This window comes from Chiroxiphia lanceolata, chromosome 22 (genome assembly GCF_009829145.1).
Source record: "Chiroxiphia lanceolata isolate bChiLan1 chromosome 22, bChiLan1.pri, whole genome shotgun sequence".
NCBI classification, from domain to species: domain Eukaryota; kingdom Metazoa; phylum Chordata; class Aves; order Passeriformes; family Pipridae; genus Chiroxiphia; species Chiroxiphia lanceolata.
The window spans coordinates 6735865-6759977 of NC_045658.1; the positions used below are offsets into that span (position 1 = coordinate 6735865).

The window sequence follows — 24113 nt, forward strand, 5'->3', positions numbered from 1 at the left end:
ACACTTAATTTCAGTGCAGTGATGAGTATTGCAATTACATTCTTAATACATTAATAGTACAATTATATGCACGTGACTTAAAGGGTGTATTTTTTTGCCTTGTTTTGCTGTGCAGGAAGACAGATCACAAACAAAATGAAGATATTTTACTTTGTTTTCATTGACTGAGCACGTAGAAGTTTTAGCTGTTCCATTAAATGCACTGTTTAGGTCCTTTAAAATGACAGAAAGAATTCCTGTTTCCAAGGAAATATATTGTTGTGTTTTAGTTTGTGGCCATCACTCCTGGAAATTGGGATTAGGAGTGGGTGCTGGGTCTGGAGATGCAGAGAGGAATCTGGCTGCCCAGCAGGGAGGGATTTGGATTCCAGGTGCCCCTCTGTGGTTGGAGTTTTCAGTCAGGGACTGGTTGGGGTGTGTGTGGTTCCCTCAGGGCTCAAGGACGTGTGTATTCCTTGTCCAGCAGAGGCTCTGGGGCTCAGAGAGGCAGGGCCCTGCCTGTCCAAGGTGCCTGAATGTCTTTATTATTCCCTAACCCTTGCCATTGCCACCAGAGCAGAGCTATGCAGGCAGTGGGTGTGTGGGATGTTCCCTTGTCCCTGCCCAGGGTCTGTGCCAGGGGAGCTGCACAGACACACGAGTGGGTGAGGGCACAGGGCAGGGGGTGACCTTCACCAGCAGCCCCCACTGAGACAGGGGCTGGGGACAATCTGCAGCTCTGTCACAATCCTGTAAAATGTACAAATAATGTCAACTTCAAAGCACTCTGTACCCAGAGCTACGAGGGGCTGACAAGCGTCTGAAAGAGAGCATTATCCCCATTTTACAGATGAAAGGGAGTCACACAGAGAATCAAAGTCAAGATTAGATTAATAGGCATTGATGCCAGAGGAGCTATTATGTCTTGTCTGGCATCTGGCAGAACAGAGCAGAGAATTTCACACAGACTGCTCCATTAAATCCCCAACCTCTGTTTGGGCTTAGAAAGAGACCCCCAGAGCTGACACAAAGACACTGCACCATCTTCAAGCAAGTTGTTTGTGGGGCACTAGTGGAAGTTCACATCATTTCCCAGTATGAGTTTATTTAACTTCCTGCTGCCTCATTTAGTTTTGTTTGAATAATATTATCAAGAGGCCCACACATCACCTAAAATTTCCTTTGCACTTCTGCTCCCCAGAGACAATTATCAAGCTGATGCTTCTCCAGCTGCACAGGGAAGACAAGGGGCAAAAGGTGCAAGTTGCACTGGGAGAAGTTTCATCTTGATATGAAAAAGAATTGTTTTTTTGACTCAGTGAGAATAATCAATCACTGGAGCAGTGGCAGAGTCCCCAGCCCTGGAGGTTTACAGGATTTACCTGGGCAGGGCTCTGGGTCATCTCATCTGGGCTCCCTTTCCCACAAGATGTTGGCTCATGAGATCTTTTGAGGTCCCTTCCAACCTGGGCTGTTCTGTGATTCTATCAAAAATGTTTAGTGGAGAGAAATTGGCTTAAAGGGTGTGTTGGGTCAGGTCTTGGAGACCAACTCCAGCACCAGTTAGAGTTGATTTTCCCAGTTTCCCTGTTGAGAAGTGATTTGGATCTTTCAAAGTGACACAGTCTATTCTAAACTGTCAGTTTTGTGGCATTTTCCCCTACATCTCTGCTTGATGTGTGATTATATTGCAGTTCATCAGTCAGGTTTATTAGTGGACTTAATTGGATTGCATTAGCTGGCATTTAAGCCATCCAAACCAGTTGAGAATGCAATCAATTAAAACATCCAAACACATTAATAGTGCAGACACGGGGTAATTTATGTAGATGGCTAATTACCTGTTTACTTCAGTAAGCAGGTTTTATTGCCCAAGAATGGACAAATGATGCATGAGAAGAAAAGAAACAACATTGCAAGAATACTGTTGGCAAGGCTGCAAAAAATAAGAAAATGGCAGGGTATAATTGTCCCTATTGTTAAACTCTGCAGTGAAAGAACAAACCCTACACCGTGACAGGCACTCAGAGGTGTTCCTAATCATTTAGGATTTTAATGGGAGTTCTAGAGAACACAGTGAGTGTATTACCAGGGTTGGAATGTCTCATAATGGGACATCTGAGCTTTCTAAGCAATCAAGATGCTCAGTGAGATGGTCATTTTAAGTGGGAAAATACTAATCCCTGTCAGTTTTTCATTTCATCCACTACTGATCTGGATCCAAACCCGGGGCTCCCTCGTGGCTGGAGGTCCCTGTCCCTCACACTGGGTGAGGTGTGGTTGGTGTCTGGTGCTGGGCACCTGCAGCACTGACCTGGAGAGGGAAGCACAACTGAGGGGCACAACAAAATGGAAAGCAAGGACTGGAATGGGATCATTAACATCCTCCTGTGCTTCCTGCTCCCTCCTACAACCCCCCTCTGGCTTTGCAGCTACATTTTCTCATTGACTGTGACACAGCTCAGAACGAGCCCCACAAACTGATTATCAGACGCTGCTCTTCATTTCCTTTACAGTCCCCGGGGAAATTCCTGTGCTCGTTTATTCTCTGCAGCTCCTGGCTTTTTGGGATTGTGCAGGGAGCACACAGACACAGAAATGATTGGGTTGGGTGGTGAGCCGACCCCAAAGCCACAGCTGAGGTGGCAGGGTTTGCTCTGCACACAGGACAGGTCCTCAGGGGCTGTCAGGAACACGGGGTGGGCTTGCCAGAGCCTCAGGGAGGTTTTGGCCACGCATCACATGCCCAAGATAAACTCTGGAAGGGAAGAGAACTGAAAATGAAATGGTTACAAGTGTCTCAGGTGTGTAGGTTCCACACTTGACCCGAGGTGTGGTACCCATGGGGTCGGTGGCACCAGGCTGTGACACCAGGGAGGACCAGGACTGGCCTTTGTCCCTCTCTCAGTGAGAAACCAAAAATAACATCACTAATCATGGCTGGTTTTTCCACTCTCTGCTGCCATACTTTGGGACTGGCTCATGTTCTCTAACCTCACCATTTGGGTGGCAATTCCTTCCTCCCCTGCCCTCATACATCCCCACCTTCTGAGTGCCACAGCCACCAATATCAGCTGTCTGCCTTCCACCCTCCAGGCACTTTTGGGAGCAAATAAACCAATGCTCCTCTGCTTGGGGTGTCAGAGTTGCACACAGGTGAGCTCTGCAGCATTCCTTGGCATCCTGCAGAAAAAGTCACTCCTGGAACATGCAGCAGGAGCGGGAGGAGAAAGAGTCTTCTGAATCCCACAGTTTTGGGATGCTGTGCCTGCTAAATAATGAGTCATTTTTCTTCAGGTGCCACTGAGAAATGGCCAACTGAACCAGCAGATTCCAGCACAGACCAGTTTATCTGAAACACAGCTGAAATAGCCAAGGCTGCAAAGGCAGAACACCCTGGCAGTGATAATTCCATGTCACACATCAAATTGATGGTGGCAGCGGCTCCTCGGAGCTCTGGCAAATTGGAAATGGCTCAGTGCAGCAGCAGGGCCATGATAACACAGTCCATCTTCTGCAGGGAAATGATAGTGAAAGAAATGGCTTTTGGATTAGCTGTCATTAAAGTGAAACATCTCCCTCTGCAAGTGGAGTGCAGTGTCCTCACCCGGGCACCGGGAAGCTCATTAACAGCCCTGGGTTTGCTTGGCCCGAGCCAGGGCCACACTTCCACAGGGCTGGGGAGCACAAGGGCTCAGGCTGAAAGTCAGGAAGACGAATTCCCAGGAGATGTGTCAGCTTCTAAAGCAGTTGCAGAAGTTGGCTGATTGTTCAGACTCTCTCAGCACCCGGGAGCACATAACCAAGTGAGATGGGAAAAATAAACGGGAGCGACAGGATTTTAGAGGAAATGAAACCTTTCGAGGTCACAAAAGCTCAAAGTTTAGCTCTGCCTGAACTCGAGGAACAGCTTCCAGTCGAACAGTTGATTCCAAACACTTTGCCATCATTTCTAAGCTGTTCTTTGCCTGCTGGACTGCAGAGCATGAGGTCAGGAAACTTTACTCATCTGACTGTGTGATGCAAATATTCTCACACTTGATTTTCCTTTTCTGTGCTTAGAAGGAATGTTGGATACTTCAGAGAGGCAGAACTGGCAGGTAGCTGTTTGTGTAGGAGCATTCTGAGCCATGGTTTCAGTTTTCTTTCGTTATTCATTACCTGGTGACGATGCACAACGAAGTCCTCTGTGTTTTAAGGTTGCAGGATACTTTAAAGGAACAAAATTCATGGAGAGAGAAGAATTATTTGTTAGTGTCTGTATAGAGGTCTGAGTTGAATAAGCTACAGGTATTTAACCTTTCCTTGGGATGGCTGTAGCTTCAAGCTGGATTGCAAACAGGTATCCAGTTTCACTAGTTGTTAGGCTGCAGTCTCTTCCTGATTACATTCGTCTTGATTCACATAAATATATTTGAATTCTTCACAGTTTTGTAGCATTTACAGCACCAAGCCATAAGGGTATGTCCTAAAGCACTAAAGAGACTCTCTATATAGATTCCCTCTTTGAAGTATTCAGCCATGGGCTGCATGCACAGAGTGAGGGACAGATCTCAAAGCAGTTGGAAGCAGCTCCACAATCTCCACGAATTGCAGCTTAACATTAAAGAAACCTACAGAAATGATCAATGCAGGGTTTTTTAGCCAGATTCTTCAATCAGAAAGAAGTGGAAACAATAGCATCTTGCTGCCAAACAGGGGGAAAAGTACTCATCAGTGTCACTGGGATTAAAATCAAAGTAACTCTTCTTGAATTTGAAGGGAAAGAAGCCCAGTCTCAGCTGTGCTCTTAGGGCAGAAAAGGAACATGCAGAGAGGGAAAATGAGAAGGGAGATGGAAGGTTACAGATGATGTCAGTGCTCTGGGGTTGATTGCATGGCTGCCGAATGAAGTTTCACTGGATTGTTGCCCTTGAGACAACAATATAAATAAAAAGAAAAGGCTCACTCTCCCTTTCATCCCAATCAAAGCAGGAGAGCAGTTCTCAGCAGTGCTTTGATCTTTGTTTTCAATAGTAGTTTCTGTTTTTCTCCGTGGTCCTATTATCACACTCCAAAAACATCAGGAGAAGTCACTCGGAGAAGCCAAAACAAACAGAGGAGGTGGTTGTTTTGGGTCCCACCTTGTTTCCTCTGTGGGAACCCTCCTGAGCTGAGGGTCCCCCTCGCACAGGTGAACCCCCTGGATGTGCCAGCACTAAATTTGGGGTGCTCCCAAGTCCACCTGTGACGAAACCAGACACATGACAGCAGGCAACCCCCTTCTGAGCATTCCAGAGGCTGATTCCTGTGCTGTTCCCTGTGGATGGGGAGGGATGGGGGAGTGCTGCAGCACTGAGAGCAGTCCCAGCAGCAGCACCTTGGCTGCTGCCCCCAGCCCCAGCTCCTGCTGCACATGGACCATTCCTGGTGAGTTCATGCTCCAGCTTTGGTGCTTGAATATCCAGGAGTGTGAAGGATGGTGTTTAGCACCTCTGGCAAACACCTCTACAGAGAGATTATTCCCATTATCTACTCTGGCAAACAGAGACACAGGATCTGGCAGGCCCAGGTGAAGTCTGGAGTCTGGCTGCCTGTGTGCCCCAGATAACAGGGCAGCACTCCCAGGACTGGATATCTCATCTCTGTTGAGTCTCATCCTTCATATTATCTATTGCTTTACTGTTCTCTGGGCCAGTAAAACAGTTTACTTGGCATCTGTGCTGCTCCACTGCCCAATATTGGTGCTGATCAGTGCAAATCCACTGCACTTTGACAAGGGCAGAGCCTTCCATCCAGGAGTGGGTCAGGAGAGGGGTGTTACACACATGGTCCTCCACAAACACATGACAAAAGTTATTTTTGACTGATCTTTTTGACTGGCTTGTAAAAATAAAGCCACTTAACTGAATAGTATGTGTTAGAGCTAATCAGATGTCATGGAAATACATGATTATTCATAAGCTGCAAGCCATTTGAATGATTTCCTTCACTAGGACTGGAACACCTGTGTTAGAGTTAGTTCAGTTTAGCCAGAAGAAAGCTTTCTTCCCAAAGGGGAGTTTGCATAACGCACAATAAATAATTTTAAAGAACTATGAATACTGCAACTCCCTTTTCCCCCCATGGCTCTCTTGGTCAGTTTTGCTTCACCACCTGAAACTTTCTATTTCTCTCATCCTGCTCGGCGTCACATCTGTCACATATTTATCACGAGCTCCTCGTCTTTCCCTCGCTCCTGCAGCCTCACAAACAAACCACGCAGCAACCGGAGAGCGGAAAATCCCCGAGCAGGGAGATCAGTGGATGCTGCAGCCCGACGCCTCCCGCCTCAGCCTCGCCCTCAGCCTCTGCAGCTCGGGGTTTTTATCAATCTGCAGCCCGCAGTCGGTGACCTCCCAGGCCTGTTGGTAGCGCCGCGTTTGGAAGCTGTGCTGGGCGATGCTGAGGAAGGCCCTGGCCAAGGCCTGGCTGCCGGGGCGCTCCGCGATGCTGCCCAGGGCCGCGGGCCGGTCCAGCTGCAGGGCCTGCACGTACTGCTGCACTGCCGCCTCCTCCCGCCCCGCGGCCAGCAGCAGCAGGCCCCTGGAGCACAGATCCCGCGCTCGTGTCCTCGGGCTGTGCCCGCCGTGCCCCCGGATCACGGTGTCCATGTCTGCCAGGGCCCGCTGGTGCTGCCCCAGCAGCCCGAGGCACTTGGCCCTGCGGCGCAGGGAGCGCGGGCAGGCCCCGCCGGCCACCACGGCCAGGGACAGGAACCCCAGGGCCTTCTCGTACTGCTGCCCTTCCACCAGCACCTGGCCCTGCTGGGCAGCCACCTGTGGGCACAAAAAGACTTCGGGTTAGCTACAGAGTGGAAAAAAACCAGGGAAACATCCGGGCTGGATGGGTCACACACACAGACACCGAAAAAGCTTGGGTGTTTTTCAAAAGTTGAATCATAGAATCATAGAATCAGCTGGGTTGGAAGGGACCTCCGAGATCATCAAGTCCAACCCTTGATCCAACTCTGCTGTGGTTCCCAGCCCATGGCACTGATGCCACATCCAGTCTGTCCTTAAACACCTCCAGGGATGGAGAATCCACCACTTCCCTGGGCAGCCCATTCCAATGGCTGATCACCCTCTCTGGAAAGAATTTCTTCCTAATATCCAACCTAAACCTCCCCTGGCACAGCTGAAGACTGAGCCCTCTTGTCTTAGTGATCACTGCCTGGGAGAAGAGACCAACCCCCACCTGGCTACAAGCTCCTTTTAGGTAGTTGTAGAGAGTAGTTGCATCCAGTTGCAGAACTAACTCCATTCTCTGGTTTTGCCTGCAGGTGTAAAACTCTTGGATCACTTGCTGTTATCTCAGGAGTTTCTGAACCCCCACTCCTCTTTCTTCCTGCATGTTTGCTTAAAAGTTTGTCAGAATTTCTTCTGAATTCGTTGGCATTCCTCAGGAATGATGAACAAAAAGCTGAAGGGACCAACCTCCCCACAAATGTCTTCATGTGCTAATAACAAAGGTTTTGGTCTCTACCGAAGTTTACCCAAGCTGGAGGATAAAAAGGCCAGCTGATGTCTGTGCTAATCGTTAATCTCGACTGCAAGTGAATTCTCTGCCCCTGTCTGAAGGGAAAAACAACAACAGGAAAATAGAGAAGGCAGAAAGAGCCACATAATTTTTAGGTTCAGGGAGGTCAATAAAGAAAACTCCATTAGAACTATTTGCCTCAAATGGATTTCTCATTATTTCCCTTTATTGGTAATAAATAAAGCTTTTAAGGTGCTGCAGCAGAGTGAATATTTAAGTTATAAACAAGGCTGCCACCAGCAGTGGGGTCTTACAAAAGGCTGAGCCAAACAGCAAAGGATAAATATTTTCATCTCTCTCATTTTGTGGGATAACACTCCCTTTTGGATGCTTGTGGCCCCCCAGAACCCAGCTAGCCCAGCCACTGTCTCAGGAGCCCCAGTGGACAGCCAGGTCAGGCCTCTCAGTCTCTTTATGTGCCTTTTTATTTTGGTTGACTTTGATTAGAATTGATTGTTGTTGAGCAGGACTGAGGAAAACAGCTCTGGATGAGAGGGGTCAGTGTTGCAGGGCAGGTCTGAGCACCTCGAGTGAGAGCAGTGCCAGGAATACTTTAGCCACTCCTAATGGTTTGTGAGGAATTTCACCCCAGTCATTTTGTTACAATGTATAGAATATATATAAATAATATACATATGTTTTGCTATTTTGCTATATAAATGTAAAATTCTTTATATAATAATATTTATTAGAGGGTCTCTCAGCTTCCACATGTGGAAATAGCAGTGGGACCTCTCCCCAGTCAGTGTGAATCCCTGGCTTTAACAATTCTGGCTGTAAATTGTGAGGCAGCCTGTCCAAACCTGCCTCAGATGTCTGTACATACATTTAAAGAGCAGCAAGCTTAGTTTGTGCTTTGAAATGTATTTAAGACAACCAGTCAGTGCAAGTGTTTCCTCAGTGGCAGGGTTTTAACAAGGGGTCAAGGTGGAATTGCAGCTGGCAACAGAAGATGTTTTTTTCCCCTAGAAATTCCAAAGTTCTAGATCGCATTGTTCCAGAGAACACAGTGCAATTCCTCAAAATACCTTGTGTTTGTGTAGTTAAATTGTCACTTGCAGCGTTTAAAGTGCATTTGTTGTCTCAAAGGCAGAAGAAAATACAATTTTTGTTGTTCTGCTGGGTGACTAACCTAATGCTGAAGGTTTCAGCAGCATTTTGGGTTACTGTACCCATACAATATTGCATTTTTTAACTGAGCCACTGCTTCCATTTCTTCACATTTCCCTGGGAGTCCCCAAAGTGTGAGCAAGCCACAGGATTCTGCATTTCTTGCTGGACTTGGGGGGAAAAAATTATTCAAACTTGTCACTAAATGTTTGATTGTGGCTTCCAGAGTGGAATAATTCTGGTCCCAGCTGGAAAGGGCTCTGTGTGAGCCTGGTGACTGGGCTTCCTGGGTCAGGTCTCTGTGTCCTTTTCTTCCATCTCTTTACCTCATCGAGTGATAAAGGACTGAAAATACACATATTTTGGGGCCATTTTTGGTTCCAGTCCCCAGTGACTGATCTTGTGCTGCAGGTGACCAAGGTCCAATTCCTCAGAAAGAAAAGGAGTGAGGAGTTTCATGGAAATGGAATTATGGCCAAGGGTTAGTCCCTGAGCAGCAAATCCCACAAGATGGATTGATGAACACAGAGCTTTGGGAGAGGGCTGGATACTTTCAGAGCAGTCTGGAGTAAGTCCTTCCTTCTTCACCTGCACATTCCCTGAAGGAATGTGAAATGATAACTTCACCTTGGGCTAAGGCCCTAATTCCATCACAGACCATACAGTTTTAGAAACCATTTTTGTAGGGGTCTGGGTATCCTCTGGCATGTCCACAGCTCAGAGGATCCAGTGAGGAGTTGGGAACCTCTGACTTAGGAAACCAAAGGGTTGAAGCTGCACCACCAGCAGCAAACTCCCTTCCTGTGACCTTTTGCAGCTTAATAAATCTTTCAGATTCCTATTCCCATGGGGCTCTCCCAGTTGTTTACAAATTTCTTTGCGTGGGACCCCTTAGACTATAAATAAATGGGAGAATTTTCTTGCTTTGTTTTTCATGAAAAAAACTGAGAACATCAAGGAGCTCTCTCCTTCCTCCACCCTTTCCTATTCAGCTTATGGGGGATTATTTTTAGCCCTTCAGACCAGACTCCAGGGTAATGATGACACGTTTCTAGAACCTCCAAACACTCTAAAACAATGTGGCAGAAATGCTGCTGTGCTGGAGTGCTGAGACTGAGGGCTGGGTGTTAAACCACTCCACTCTGCTTTGCTGGGGGTGACAGAAAGAACAGCCTCTCCCAGGGTGTGGCTGGGAGCCATGGCAGAGCAAGGCCATCGTTTTGGCACTAATTCTGCCTGTAAATGTATTTTTTCTTTTACTGAGATCTTCCTTTCGCTCCCAAACTGGAATAACCTCGCAGGCAAAAGGAAGTGCTGCTGGGAGGGGCTTTGAGACACCAGGCAGGTGAATGAACCAATTCCTTCCCCACCCCAGAAAGTAAACACTTATTGTCACAAAATACATAGAAAAAGACCCAGATGCTTGAGCTCAAATGTTTACTCAGTTGAGCAAAAGCAGAATATAAAAGAGACTAATGTTTTCTTTTCAAACTTCTAACACTGGTATCGAGTTCCAGTTTTGAAATCAGTCCTGTTCACCCCTTTTCTCTCAAGTTTGCAGAGAAATCTTTCATTTCTCTGTTTCAAGACAGAGACAAAGAGCCTCTCCCATTTTAAAGGCTTCACTCACCCGTGGCACCAGTGGGTTCTGACACAGCAGTGCAGTTTAAGCTATAGAAAAAGCAGTTTGGGTGTTGGGGTTTTTTTGTTTTTCTCCTTCTCTTTCTTCTTCTCTTATTGACAGCACAAGAATTTCCCTCCTGTGTTGTCTCACAGAGCAGCATGGGTGGATTTAGCTGAGAGACTTCCCCACAGAAGAATGATGTGGCAGCAAGGGAAATTCAGCTGTAAAATGCATCTTCATTTACAGACACCTCCTCAGGGCCTCCACAGTCACAGTCTCAGCTGTACCTTTATCAGCTTTCCAAAGTGGAAGATTGCAAATTGGCTCCGAAACCTTCCAACTCTCCCCCATAAGACTGAACTTTTTACATTATTCAGGAGAGAGAGGCTCTTTTCTCTGTAATGGGGCACGTCTGGGGACTGGTAAATTAATACTTGTTTACTTATATCCTCCTGCTGTTTTGTTAAAATACATCCCAAGTACTCCCCTCGATGCATTAAGTGTGTCAGCATGTTGTTTGTTTTATAACCTGGGAGAGAGCATAACAATATAAGTTCTCACTAGGGTGCACACCAGCCCCAAATTGAATCAAAGGAAGCAAACTGCTTCTCAGAGCACAGAGCTTCTGGGTAATCAGAATTGCAGATGCTTGACTGAGTGTTAAAACTCCTCACCATCAATCTCAACTTCTCCTGTCTTATTACTGGAGATTCTTTCTTGGAGCTGGGTGATCTTTGGGGGAGAAATTTGAAAAAAAATGCCTGATTATACATATTTGGGTGGACTGGAGCAATATGGGTGGACTGGAGCAATATCATTGCTGTACCCAATAGTTTTAGCTAAGAAAACCGACCTCAAAGGCCAGTAATGTTATACAAATGTGAATATAAAGGTCTTCCCCCACACTTCTGCTCACAACAAGGCAGGAAATAATCTCTACAGCCTGATTTTGCCTCCCATTTCTTTCCCCACAGGTGTGGATCAAGAAGAGGGTTGTACCTGAGCGAGCTGCTGCTGCTGCTTGGTGTCCACGAAGCTCAGGAGAAATTCCAGCTCCCTTTCATCTCTCTGGGCCAGGGCACTGAGTGAGTGAGCTGCTCCTGCCACGTTGCTCCTCTTCAGCTGCAGCACAGCCAGTCGTGCCCTGGCAGAGTCCTCAGTGGGGCAGTGGCCAAAGGCTGCCTGGAGGTGGGTCAGGGCCTCCTCACACCTCCCTGTGGGGTGACACCAGCACAAGCTGCATAACCCATTCCTTGGGGGGAGAGACACCAAGGAAATTCCCTAAAGCAGGATTTAGGAAGCCTGTCCACAGCCCACACCTAAAGGTGTTAATTACTTTAAACTCCTTCCCAGAACATTTCCAAGCTTCTCTTGAGAAGTGCTGCCCAGAACACACTTGGCCACTGAACATCCACTTCCTTTCAACTCACTGCTCACTCAGCTGTGCCAAAGGGTTGGAACTCACCACTTGCAATCAGAACATCTGTGTAGAAGATGTGATATTGTGCAGCCTTGCAGATTCTGATCAGTGCTCTTGCAATCACCAGGAGGTCCCTGAGGGTTTCTCCCTTTGAGGTGTCTCTGGTGGCCACGAGCTGGGTCAGCGCAGCCCTGCCGTGCTGGAGGAGCCACCCAGTGAGCAGCTCTTGGGCTTCACCCTTCAGGGACAGGATTGCTGGGATCACTGCTCCTGCCTCCACCTTCAGTGCTGAGATCAGATCTTGCACTGCCTCCTGTGGAAAAACAACACCAAGAAATGAAACGGAAGCAATAACTAAACATTGGTCATTTGTTCCTTCAGGTGCTTTCAGTTCTCTGCTGTCCCACAGAAACTCTTTGCTCTGCCCTGTCCTTGTCCTGCATCTTTTCCATTTGCAAAGCTGGTAGAAGGGCAGAGAGTCAGGTTTGGATGACTGTTTGCAAAGTGTTTGGAACTCCTTGGGTTATCACTGAAAATCATGACTAAGGTTTAGCTTTCCTCCCTCTACTTGGGAAAACAGATCAGTGATGTCAGGTGGGCTGCTTGTACACCCAGCCAAAATCAGGGTCTTTCACTGCCCAAATTCCGTGAGAAACTTGAATTCATGACGAACTCTGGGATGCTTTACACTGATGCTGTTTAACACCCTCAGAATAACCCCCAGGAAATCAGCACAGTGGAAGTACCTTCTGCTGCCTCAGAGCGAGGAACACGAACCCTCGGCCGCTCAGAGCCTGCACGTTCCTGGGATCCTCCTTCAGGATGGCATTGAAGTCAAAAATAGCAGTTTTCATCTGCCCCAGGCGCCCATAGCACCGAGCCCTGCTGAGGAGACAATCCCCAGCACCACCACCTGCAGGACAGGGATGCAGCCACAGTCACTCAGGGATACCCACAGGAAGCCAGAGAAAAATTCCACTTTGCCTGAGGATACTTGAGGAAGTGCAATGAGAGGGCTTAAGTGGAAGTTTCCTTTATTTTTGTTGCAGGTGGAATTCTTATCTCATATTATCACTTCTGAGTTGAAAGGGAAAAATAATCCTTGTGGGGTTGGAATAGGAGCTGCACAAATGAGAGGAAAAGCTTCCAAGGAGGAGATCTGTGGGGATGGGAAAGTGGAGGCACAAAGCCATTTGGCTGCTTTAATGGAGTCAGAATCACAGAATAGTTTGGGTTGGAAGGGACCTTAAAGAGTCCAACCCCCTGCCATGGGCAGGGAAGGTACACTTTGTTTGGGATAAATGAGTAATCCAGATGGGACCGACTAATTCCCTGCAGAATTAATATGCACTGGGATTTGGGATACTAAGCTTTTTTTTTTTTCTTTTTTTTTTCCTCTGCTTTCACATAAGTGCTGCCCAAATAAACACATAGAGCTGACAGTGAAAATCCTGGTCCATCCACTCCCTGGCTGCAGAGCATTTATCTTCCTGCCATCCACATGCCCCTTCATTTCAAGGCAATTTCGATAAGGATCTTAACATGCCCAGGGTTGCAATCCATAACTGTGGCGTCCCAATACTGCATGATAAATCATCAGTGCCACTGGAAATATGTTTTCATAGGAAGGTCAGCAAACGCAGCTGCCTGCAGAGATGAGCCAGCAGACAGGCTCCAAGCAATTCTGTTACAGTAATGAGCCTTTTTCTCCCTCCTGATATGCTCCAAAACTCCTGTACCAAAGGTTATTATCACTCTGGAGCTCGACCAGTTGGCTCCTATAAAGACAATCTCTATTTCTCAACAAGCATCTGTTCCAGCAGGTGGGGAGCTGATAAGCTGGAACGCAGGGGCTGTGAAATGGAACCATCTCCAAGCAATTAACAGGGTTTTTTCCATTTTCATGAGCCAGTCTCTCTTCCCCTCAGTGCTGCTGTCATAACATTTGCTCAGAGTGAAAGGCAGATTTCCATACAAACATGGTTTCACTTGGAACACGCCAGAAGCATTCCCGCCTCAGCCTGAGCTCTCTCCTCGGGAAAAGCTGGGACAGGGATCCCATGTAAGTGGCTGCACTCACTCTTTGCACTGGAACTGCACAGGCTGGGCTTTCTGGCAGGTGGAGAAGAGGGGCTGACGTCCCTGCAGAACTGAACTGAACACTTGCAACCCACTCCAAGGAACTCACAGATTGTTCACTTATTATTTATTGTTTTACTGCACCTTTCCATGGTGCAGATGACCCTGCTGTTCCAGACTTCTCACTGGGGAGATGGCAGATGAGAACTGGCTGGACATTCTGTCCCACCCACTGGTCTGATTTCCCCTAGAAGTCCATCTCCATTGGTACCCTGATGCCCTACCTGCAGCAATAATTGCACAGGACAGGTAGGCAATGGCCTCTTTGATGTGAACATCCTCCTGTTGGCTCTCCAGGATGGCCAGTGCTTGGAAATGGCAGTGGGTTTGCATCAGCTTCCTGTCCTCAGCCTGGAAAATGTCCATGATGGGCAGGAGGCAGGAGGTATCTCCAGTCCTGATCACTCTCTGTAGCAGCTTAACAATGGAAGAGAGAAAGGCAGCAGAGGAAGACTTGCATGAGGAGATGTGAAGTTGTGTTAAACCACCTGGTGAGACCAGTTTGCTCCCACCCAGCGCTTCCCCACCTTCCCCTGGGGCTTCTCCCAGCCACGGTCCAGCCAAGGACAGGAATCTCCTATTTAACTCCTCAGCTGGCTCTGGTGTAAATGCATGGGGGAGAAAACATCAGTTCTTGTCTTTTCTCTCCACCACTCCAGCTGTGGAAACAACTGTGGGGAAATGCCTGGTGCTGCCTGGTTTGCTTTGGGCAGCATCTGCTCCAGACTGGCAGGGAAGTGTTTGTGTAAATGCAGGTGAACCACGGGAGGGTTGCCCCAAAAATAGAACCTTTCTGTGGCACAGAAGGATTCCAGTGACCCCCTTTGACTGTAAAATCAAAACTAGTGAGTTAATGGAAGGTCAGGGAAGTGCTGTGCCTTTTTTTGGTGTTGTTATTGGGAATCTGGGAAAAGTATGGATTCAAATCCACAAAGTGTTTTCCTCCTGGAAAAGAATCTTGCCTGACTTGTGGTATCTTTGCCTCCATTTACTGCAGTGAGATTCATAAGCAAGGTTTTACTGCATTTCCTGTGGAAATGAATCAAAAAATGTTTTCTACAGCAACCAGCAGGTACTGGATATTCAAATCTGAGCCAGGGAAGCCAGGACAAGAACAAAGTTATCCTGATGCACCAGACACATCCATTGAAAGTTATTACTTTCTCTTTTTATTAATAGATAAAAGTGTTTGGCTTCCCACAGGCAGGTGGGATGAAAACATTTTGAAGAGAAAAATTTCTGGTGACGTGTGTCCCCATGCAGAACTTGCAGCAGAAGCTGCAGATAGGAATCTGACTTCCAGGGGCAGCACATGGACTCCAATAAAGCCATGTCGCTCATTGATAGCCTTCCCGAAGGCAGCAAATCACACCAAACTTTTACTTTTCACGGGGAGTAGAGAAGCGGTAACGGTAAAACCTTTCTCTTTAGGGTTAGCGTTTATGTGGCACTTTAAAAAATGCAATAGTTCCCTCTGATGGCAGAACCCGGGAATTCAGCTTTGCAATCCCCGGTAGGAGGATGAAACACGCTGGAATGTCTTCCAGGGTTTCAAGCACGAGCATTAAAGGAAGAAAACTGCAGACTGGTATTGGAGGTTTTGAGCCTTTCCCCGCCCTCCTCTCCAGGGCTTCGTTGGGATAATCAGTGGGGTGGCACTGCTGCCTCCTTTTCTCTGGGGGAAAATCACCAAGCCCACAATATTGTCCCTGGGGACAGGATGCTCAGCCATGCTCTGCCTGCTTAAAGTCTCTGCTGAAAAGAGCCATGAGAGGAATGGGCTGGATTTAGCTGAGTCCTTGTGTGTCCTGTGCTGCAGACAGAAAGTCCTGTGATTCTGATGCATCTCAGGCCTGTATTTAGATCTTAAAACTTTTGCTAGAGGTTGCATCACCTAAACCTCATGTGGGCTCCAAATTCCACCGTGTCAACAGCTCTCCCTCTTGCTGTTCCTGGAGCTTCTAACAGCAAAAAGTTTAGTTATAAAAGGACAATGCACACAAACCACCGAGCAAGAGGATTAATCTGTAATTTCACTGAGGTCTGGGACAGGCAGGACCAAGCCAGACAAATGTTCAGGAGGGAATGACCCTGAAGGGGAAGCTTTTCCAGGTGCTCCTTACCTGGTTTCCATCACACACAAACCCTTTCTTCAGCTGCAGCAGTGCCAGCCTGGCCAGGACAGGAGCCCTTTGGGGGTTTCTGGAGAGGGCCAGCGAGAGCAGCCTGTGGGCTTCTTCTGCACGGCCCATCTGGTACAGGGCGTCAGCACAGAGGATCCTGGAGGCCTCATCAGCAGTGTCCAGCTCCACCAAGAGACAGGCCAGCTGGAAAACCCCAGGGGCATCTCTGGAGGGGAAAAAAATGACACAACAAGCCATCTTCAAGGTCAGGAGTCTGCCCAGCGCTGTTTGTTTCTCTGAAAATGAACTGAACTGCCCCCTGGGTACCTCTTCTTCTGGAGCATCCTCTGTCCTTCCTCTTGGAGAACTTTCAGCAGCAGTCCCCTTTGGTTCCATGGCACATAGGACTTGATGGTGAAGATGGTTTCTTCCAGCTTTAACTGGCAGGCTGTGATGTAATCCAGGGCTGTCAGGTAAGAGCTGCCACCAGCAATGCGGACGAGCCCACGGCCACACAAGGCTTTAATGCAGCTGTTGGGATGTGGGGAATCGTGCTCAATGACCTTCTGAAAGTCCTGCAGGGCCTGCTGGTGGTCCTGGGCGTGCAGGGAGCAGAACCCTCGCAGTGCCAGCAGGGTGTTGTGGTAAGTTCTCTGCTCCGCTGCCAGGAGCTGGTCACAGATGCCCAGGGCAGCCTCGGGGTGGCCCTGCAGGAGCTGGCAGTCTGCCAGCCGGACACTGAGCTCCCTCTGGGACCCCGGGCAGAGCTGCAGGAGGAGCTGGATCATCTGGATAACAGGAGGGAGCAGTTCAGCCCCACGATTGCCCCTGAGCTCGGTGCGAGCACGCACGGCCTCCCTGTACGCTGCAAACTTCCCCTCCAGGACAGTTCTAGCCTGCTCTTCAATCTTCTCGGTGTCACAGGGCGAGAAAAGCTCTTCAAAGTGTCTCCTGGCCTGGGCAGGGTTTGCAGCAAAGGCTTCTGCTAAATCCTGCATCATTTCCTGCATCCATCCACCCAGGGAGCAATAGGCAGCAGCCCGTTCCAAGAGCAGACCCAAAACCGCCTCATCTCTGAGCTGACCAGCTGAGAAGCCCTTGAGGGCCTTGGTACAAAAGGCCACACACTCCTGGAATTTGCCCTGTTTTAGGAGGTGAGCTGCCTGCAGCCTGCACACCCAGACATCCCCCGGTGCCACCGCAGCCAGGAAGCCATAGCAGCTGCCCAGCCACTGCTCCAAGGAGCTGCAGTCTGGGCTTTCCTTCTGGCATGTCGAGAGGTAGCTGGAGAAGGCCTGGATGACCCGTGGCAGGTGCTCCCCTTGCCTGCTGCACACATGGGCCGCCGCCTCAGCCCCATGAAGCTCAAAGGCTTGGACGTACCCTGCCACCCCCTCCCTGAGCCCTGTCCCCGACAGCACTGATGCCAGGGCCCTGAGCAGCAGCAGCTCCATGGGGCACCCCCGGCCAGCCTGGAGCAGGACATCACATCTCCTGAGCACCTCCTCCGAGCACCCTCGCCGCAGCAGGGCCTCCAGCTCGTACAGAGAGGACACCACGTTGTTGGGGCTCAGGGCGGAGAGGAAGATGGCGGCTATTCCCACACTGAGGGACACGACGGCCAGGTTCCTGCTCTGGATCCTGGGAATCTGCCCCTTGCCTCGGCACCAGGTCTCCAGAGTGGCAATCACCTGCTCCCGGAGCCTGCTGTCCATGCAGGTCACCCTCTGCTCTGCTGTGGGGGCACAGCAGCTGAAGGCAGCCAGGTAGAAGGCAGTGGCTGTGGGCAGGTCCTGCTGGGCCAGGTGCTGGTCCCCTTCCCCACAGAGCAGGGCAGCGAGCTCCTCGGGGGACATGCTCTGCCCCCTCACTGGGCAGCATCACACTTGTGACAGGGCTGGAGCCTGTAAAACAGGAATCATAGAATCATAGAATCACAGAATCAGCTGGGTTGGAAGGGACCTCCGAGATCATCAAGTCCAACCCTTGATCCAACCCCGCTGTGGTTCCCAGCCCATGGCACTGATGCCACATCCAGTCTCTTCTTAAAAACCTCCAGGGATGGAGAATCCACCACTTCCCTGGGCAGCCCATTCCAATGGCTGATCACCCTCTCTGGAAAGAATTTCTTCCTAATATCCAACCTAAACCTCCCCTGGCACAACTTGAGACCATGCCCTCTTGTCTTACTGATGGTTGCCTGGGAAAAGAGACCAACCCCCACCTGGCTCCCCCCTCCTGTCAGGGAGTTGGAGAGAGTTCAGGGTGAGGGGCTGCAGAGCACAGGTGCTTCTACTTTACCTCCTCCCAGCTGAGGGACATGATTGCTCATGTCCCTCCAGGTGCTGTGAAAAGCCAGGGGTTGGGCACTGAGAGGTTTCTTGAGGAGAAGCAGCACGGAGGTTCTTAGTCTCCAGCCAGGTGAGGTTGGCTGGGAAGCAGCCACACAGCCTGGGCAGTGCTCCCTGCCCATGGAACATCCAGGACGAGTCCGGGCTCCCACTGGGCTGTGCCCTCCCTGGCTGAGACCCCCCCCTGTGATGAACCTTTAACCATCGCGCCGGCACGGGGGAGACGGGACCGCTCCTTGATGCTTCACCCCCCGCTTACCTTTTCCCCTCGCCTCGGCAAAGGAGAAGCGAACTCGCAGCGGGAAGGACGAGGCTCCTGCGGCTCATCCCTCACCTGTGCAGGTGAGGGGCCCTCAGGGGACGAGCCTGGGGGTGCGGTGGGTCCTGGAGAGCGGAGCTGGGGTGGCTTGGGCTGAGCTGAGGTGCGACGAGGCGGGGAGGGAGGGAGGGCAGGAGCGGGCGCTCTGTTGCCTGGAGACCGCAAACACAGCCCGGTCCGTGCGGGGATGGGCTCGGGGACGGTGCCCGAGCTTCTCCTGCCCCCTCCCGGGACACTGGGATGTGCAGGGAAAGGAGCCCGAGGGAGAGGACTCCCCTGTCTTAGGGACAAGCAGCTCCTCCCCTCAGGGAGGGTAACCCAGGCTGTGACCCTCAGCAAGACAAGATACAGGGAATTACACAAACTGGTGAACTGTGGTGTAGCCTACACATTTAACTTTATTGTTTAATGAGAAACCATATTTTTAAATAATAACCCTTATGTTTGATTAACAACAGTGGTTTTTAGCAGTAAATCAACTATGTTTTTAGGAGTATCCAGCCTGGCAATGTCACTTTAAGCCAGGGCCACTCTGGAGCCCAACTCTTTCCTTCTCCATGTTCCTTGACATTCAAAAGAGGAAAAAAACCCCTCTATGATGGATGGAGATTTTTTTGACATTTTATTAAGAGTTTGCTCATTATGTTGATTTGATTACTTTCACTTTAATTACCCTAATTAGCCATCAAGATATAATATAGCATTGCTGTCACATCGGGCCACAGGTGATATTGCCAAAAAAGACTCGAGGGCATCAAAAGAGCCAGTTCTGAAATAGAAATCACATTAAAGGGAGCTGGGCTGATCAAACACCTCTGCCCCTCCCTGCTGGGGTTCAGGAATTGAGCTTGTGGGAATAAAACCGAGACCGGAGCCTCCGATGGATCGTGGTCCAGGCTGCAAAAATCATTACCCATAATTTGACTTTGCTGCATGACTGAGTGGTCTGGAAGTTGCTTCCAGCCATGTTTTGCCTTGTAGATCCAAAGAACGTGAGGATTGCAGTGTCCCCCATCCATCATTTCCAGCAGAAAGAGTCCTGGTTGGGTTTAAGAGTCCCCTGTGTTCCCTGCTATACACAGGTGGTTTAGGGGATGCTGTTACAACCTGTGGGGAGGCATTGTTCTGTTGTCTTAGGGTTTTAGAGCAGGTGGTACAAATACAACCAATTGTATGTTGTGTATCAAACTTCAGCTGAAATTAATTTAGGTTCCTAACTTTGGTCCTTGAATGAGTAAGAGGAACAGCATCTAAGGAGCTTGGTGCAGATGGAAAAATAGTATTTTCCTGAGGAGTGTGAGTGGAGCCCAGTGTGAAAACCTGTTGTTGTAAGTGGTGGAACCAGGGCTGTGACTTAAAGGCTCTACAGGTTCTTCTCAAGCCATCAGACAATTTGCTGTTTGTTGTCCTGTGGGGTAGGTGTGACAAGCTCCTTTTCCAGGATCACAGAAGCACAAGGAGGGGGAAAAGTGGGGAGATGTTTATGCAAACATTAAATATTGAGTATGCTGCACACTCATCAAATAGTAAGTATGCCACAATAGCTCCCTGTGGTGTCTCTGATTACAGATAAATTTTTAAAGGGAGGTGTGTGTGTGGAGGGGAGTAAACACAGCACAAGTTTGCAAATTTTGCTTTTTCCTGCTTTGCAGAGCAGTAGCTGCACTGACATGTGTGTGCAGCAACCTGTGTCAGAGACACAGGGCTGAGAAATCTTGCACTTCTTTCTTTTGAAGGCTCTTGGTGCCTCCAGTGTGTGTAACAAATCCCTTCCCTCAGGCTTTTAAGTGTCAGGTGTAGCTGGGGCTGCAGGTGAGAAACCAGTAATTTGGTATTGAAAATTTGTCTTAAAAGAGGAAGAGAATGAATTTTCTTTGACAGAAAGGAGTGTAATGGTGTGGGGCAATCTTTGATTTATCTGAGTGTCATTCTTCACTCTGAGCTGTGCCTGGGTTGGAGAGCAGACACCAGATCCTGCCCTCCTTCAGGCTGAGGATTCAGGCTGGGGAATGAAGGTGGTTTGTACTGAATGAGGCAGTGCCCACAGCTCTGGTGATGTGTGAAACCACGGGGTGAAATTTCACCCCCAGGCACATTCAGTTCCACACCCATGGTCTGCCCCGAGGGTTGGGCTGCCTGTGGCTCCAGGGTCAAACAGAGCCGGGATATTCTTCTCTCCTGAAGGAAATTTGCACCCCTGGCACCGTGTTCCCCCCAGCTCTGCTTTCCTTTGGGTTAGAACAGCAGATCTCACATGGAAACTGAGCTTTGCATTGGCAGATCTGCTTCCTGATGGGATCTGCTGGGAAAGGGGACATGGAACAGTTGTGTTCAGGACATTCTCAGCCAGCTGTCTGTTCCACAGACATTCTCAGTGCTGTTCTGTACCACAGAAGCATTTAGGCCTTGGAAAAGACCTCCAAGATCATGGAGTCCAACCTTCACCTTTTCAACTAGACCAGAGCACTCTGGATCTGGTTGGTCATTACCAAATTTACCCCTTTGCTCAAGCTTCTCAGCAACACCTTGAGGAGTGAGTGCCAGTCTTGGCTTTTCACTTGGCTTTCCAGGCTTAAATGTCAATGTGGCAACACATGAAGCACCCTGGTGCTCTCTGGGTGCACAAAGGTGAAGGTGTGTGGACACAGAAAGTCCAAACCATCTCTTTATGCACTGGACTGTCTTGATCTGGGCTCACCCAGTAGGACTGATGATGCAAAGGACTGCAGGGCTCCTGGAGAAGGAGCAGGATTAAGATGCACTTGAGTGAGATTACGAGAAAAGCGTGGTTGTTCCATTAGAGAAAGAAATAATCCCTTTGTTTATATTCTGGAGATTAAAGCAGCAGCAGCACAAAGCACCCAGAGGTCACCACACACACAGACTCTGCTGCCTGAGTTGTCTGTGCTGGAACTGTGGGATTCAGCTGTGCAGCTGCATAATTTAATGTGTTGTCCCTGTGCTGGGAGTCCTGCAGTGGCTCCATGAGAGGCAGGGAAGTGGATCTGCTTATTCCACAGCCAGGTGGATGTGCTTGACTTTGAACAGAAATGAGTGGGGTGAGTGAAGGAGGTTCCCCTATAAGGTTTATGGTGTTTCCTTACTGTGTTCATGGACCTGCCTCCCCTCTGATGCCACATCCCCTGATACAAAGGCTGGAGGGTAGAAATTTCTGGCTGAAATCACAATCAGTTTGGAAAAGACCTCCAAGATCGAGTCCAACCTTTGACTGGTCACCACCTTGTCAACCAGATCATGGCACTAAGTGCCATGTCCAAGTCTTTAGTGCCACATCCAGACATTAATTTGGTGCTTGTAAAGAGCTCTGAGACCTGTGGGTGGAAGGTGGCAGAGGCCAGAGAAGTTCTTAGCTTGGTCATTTTATAGTCTGACCCCGTGAGTCTGGATCTGGGTATTACAGAATATACCCCCTGTAATCCTGTGATTTCCTGCTCTGAGTTCTTCCACTGCCATTTCCCAGCCCAGACCTGCAAGTACAAGATTTTCTAGATGGAAACTGCTGAGATTGAGAGCAGCTGGGCCACGTGTAACCAGGAAGCAGGACTAACCTCTGGAGAGCCAAACTCTTCCACTTCCCAGATTTCACACCTCTCTCACCCAAATAATCAGCCTGGCCAGGCTGATTTTCCAACCAGCTCAGCACATCTGTGTCCTGTGAGGGTGTTTGGAACAGGTTCACTTGAACAAAGTCCTCAATATGCCAGGCAAGTGACAGTCCCCCCAAAATGAATGCCCTCTGCTCCCATTCTTCCCAGTGCCAGTGGCCAGTGTCACCTTTCTGTTGTGTATCCCATGTTTATTTGGGATATAAGCACTGGGAGCCAAGGATGGTGCCTGGTGTGATGAGTGTGATGGGCTGAGTCTCAGAAGGCACCCCCAGCACTGCTGTAACATGTGTTAACCAGCCCACTTTATTCCTCCTCTGTTAATATTGAGGCTTGACTGCTCTTCTCTCCTCTCATTCCTTCCCTCCCTTACACACAGACAGGGCTAAGGAGACCTTGTTAAGGGATAACTTGCCTGGTTATGCTGTTTCCAACTCGTGGGTTTGGAGTAGGTTTATCAACCAGCCATGGAAACATTAATCACCCAGAAAAATAGCACACACTGAAATGACTTTTCAAAATGTCGTTGGTGTAATTATCATCTTGGCCATTACATTAAATGCCACCATTTATAACTGTTATGTTTAAGTATGCAAACAGTAATTAACTTGGTAATGAACTGAGGACCCCTGTGCCTCTCTTCCCTCGGCTAATTTGCATGTTAATTATCATTAGCAACCAGGGAAACAAGTTATAAACAGCTTAATTAGCAGCTTAATCATTTTTACAAGAAAACGTGCTGCACTTTGATACACGAGCAAGGGTTGGATTAATGAAGTCAGGGGAGTGTGTTCAGTGCTGGGCCTGTTCTGGGACAACGTGGGGCCCCAGAAATGTCCTTGCACACCCACGAGCACACCTGGGCTCAGGGCTCTGCAGGAGGAGGCTCTGCCTGGTTACTGTCTGCTTGAGGAGTTCTGAAGTTTGGAAGAAAAAACAATTTCCCTTTTTTTTTTCCATTTTGTTTCCTTTTCACCAGAAATTTTCTGATGATTACGTGAGAAATTTAGGTACAACTTGACTATTTGGTTGTTGTGGTTTTTTTGTACAGGTGGTTATACTTCCATTCCCCAGTTACAGTATAAATAAAAGGTAACTCACATGCTTTTTGAAGATGGTTTTTGCTTCTTTTCAAGACTTTTTAATTACATTCAGGTGTTAAGAGGAGAGGTGGAATTGGGTCTTATTCCTACAAAGGGCATAATCATTAAAGGAAGGCAAATCCTAATAGGAAGGAGGAATGCAAACTGGAGGTTATAGGTGGTGCTGCCCAGCGTGTCTGAGGTGGTGGATTTGGATTTCTGTGCCTATTCTGACACCCTGGGTGGGTAAAATATGTCAATGAAGCTCACCCTGTTCTCTTAGAGCAGATGAAGTGCCCCTCTGGGAATTATCCCCCACCAGCCTGCCAAGAGCACTTCTCCTTTGGTCCAGGGTCAATCGTTTGATGAGCAGCAATAGGAATTTTGCCACAGCGTGAGAACACGTTGTCTAGGGAGGTTGTGGAATGTCTGTCACCAGAGATTTTGGGAATGGGGCAGATGAACATCTGCACGGGATGGTTTGCCGTGAGCGGTCCTCGGCAGCAGGGGGGGCCAGTGCACCGCCCGGGAGGGCCGAAAATGGGCACTTCTGGGAACTTTTTATTATCATCATTATTATTATTTATTTTCATTTGGTGTGATTAACCGGGGCTAACACAAAAGCAGGAAGCTGATACCTTGTGAGGCTTCAGCACACAGAACTTGCAGAATTCACAGCCACAGTGAAAGAGTTAATGTTGTGTGTGGGGGGGGCATCAATGTGTTTACTTTTCCTGTTTTTTGTGGGTTTGTTTGTTTGTTTGGGTTTTTTCCCCAGACAGA

The 24113-nt window shown here is 48.8% G+C and overlaps 1 protein-coding gene across 1 annotated transcript; it reads right to left on the bottom strand.

The window, feature by feature from the left end:
* Window positions 1-77: 77 nt before the first annotated feature.
* On the bottom strand, window positions 78-17298 carry LOC116797621 (tetratricopeptide repeat protein 34-like). The gene is made up of 7 exons (XM_032709321.1): window positions 16280-17298; window positions 15953-16178; window positions 14054-14246; window positions 12437-12603; window positions 11736-12003; window positions 11270-11484; window positions 78-6776 (listed from the first exon to the last, which is right to left on the bottom strand). Exons 1-7 carry the CDS (start codon window positions 16960-16962, stop codon window positions 6258-6260), a joined length of 2271 nt encoding a protein of 756 aa, XP_032565212.1. The 5' UTR covers window positions 16963-17298; the 3' UTR covers window positions 78-6257.
* Window positions 17299-24113: the final 6815 nt, after the last annotated feature.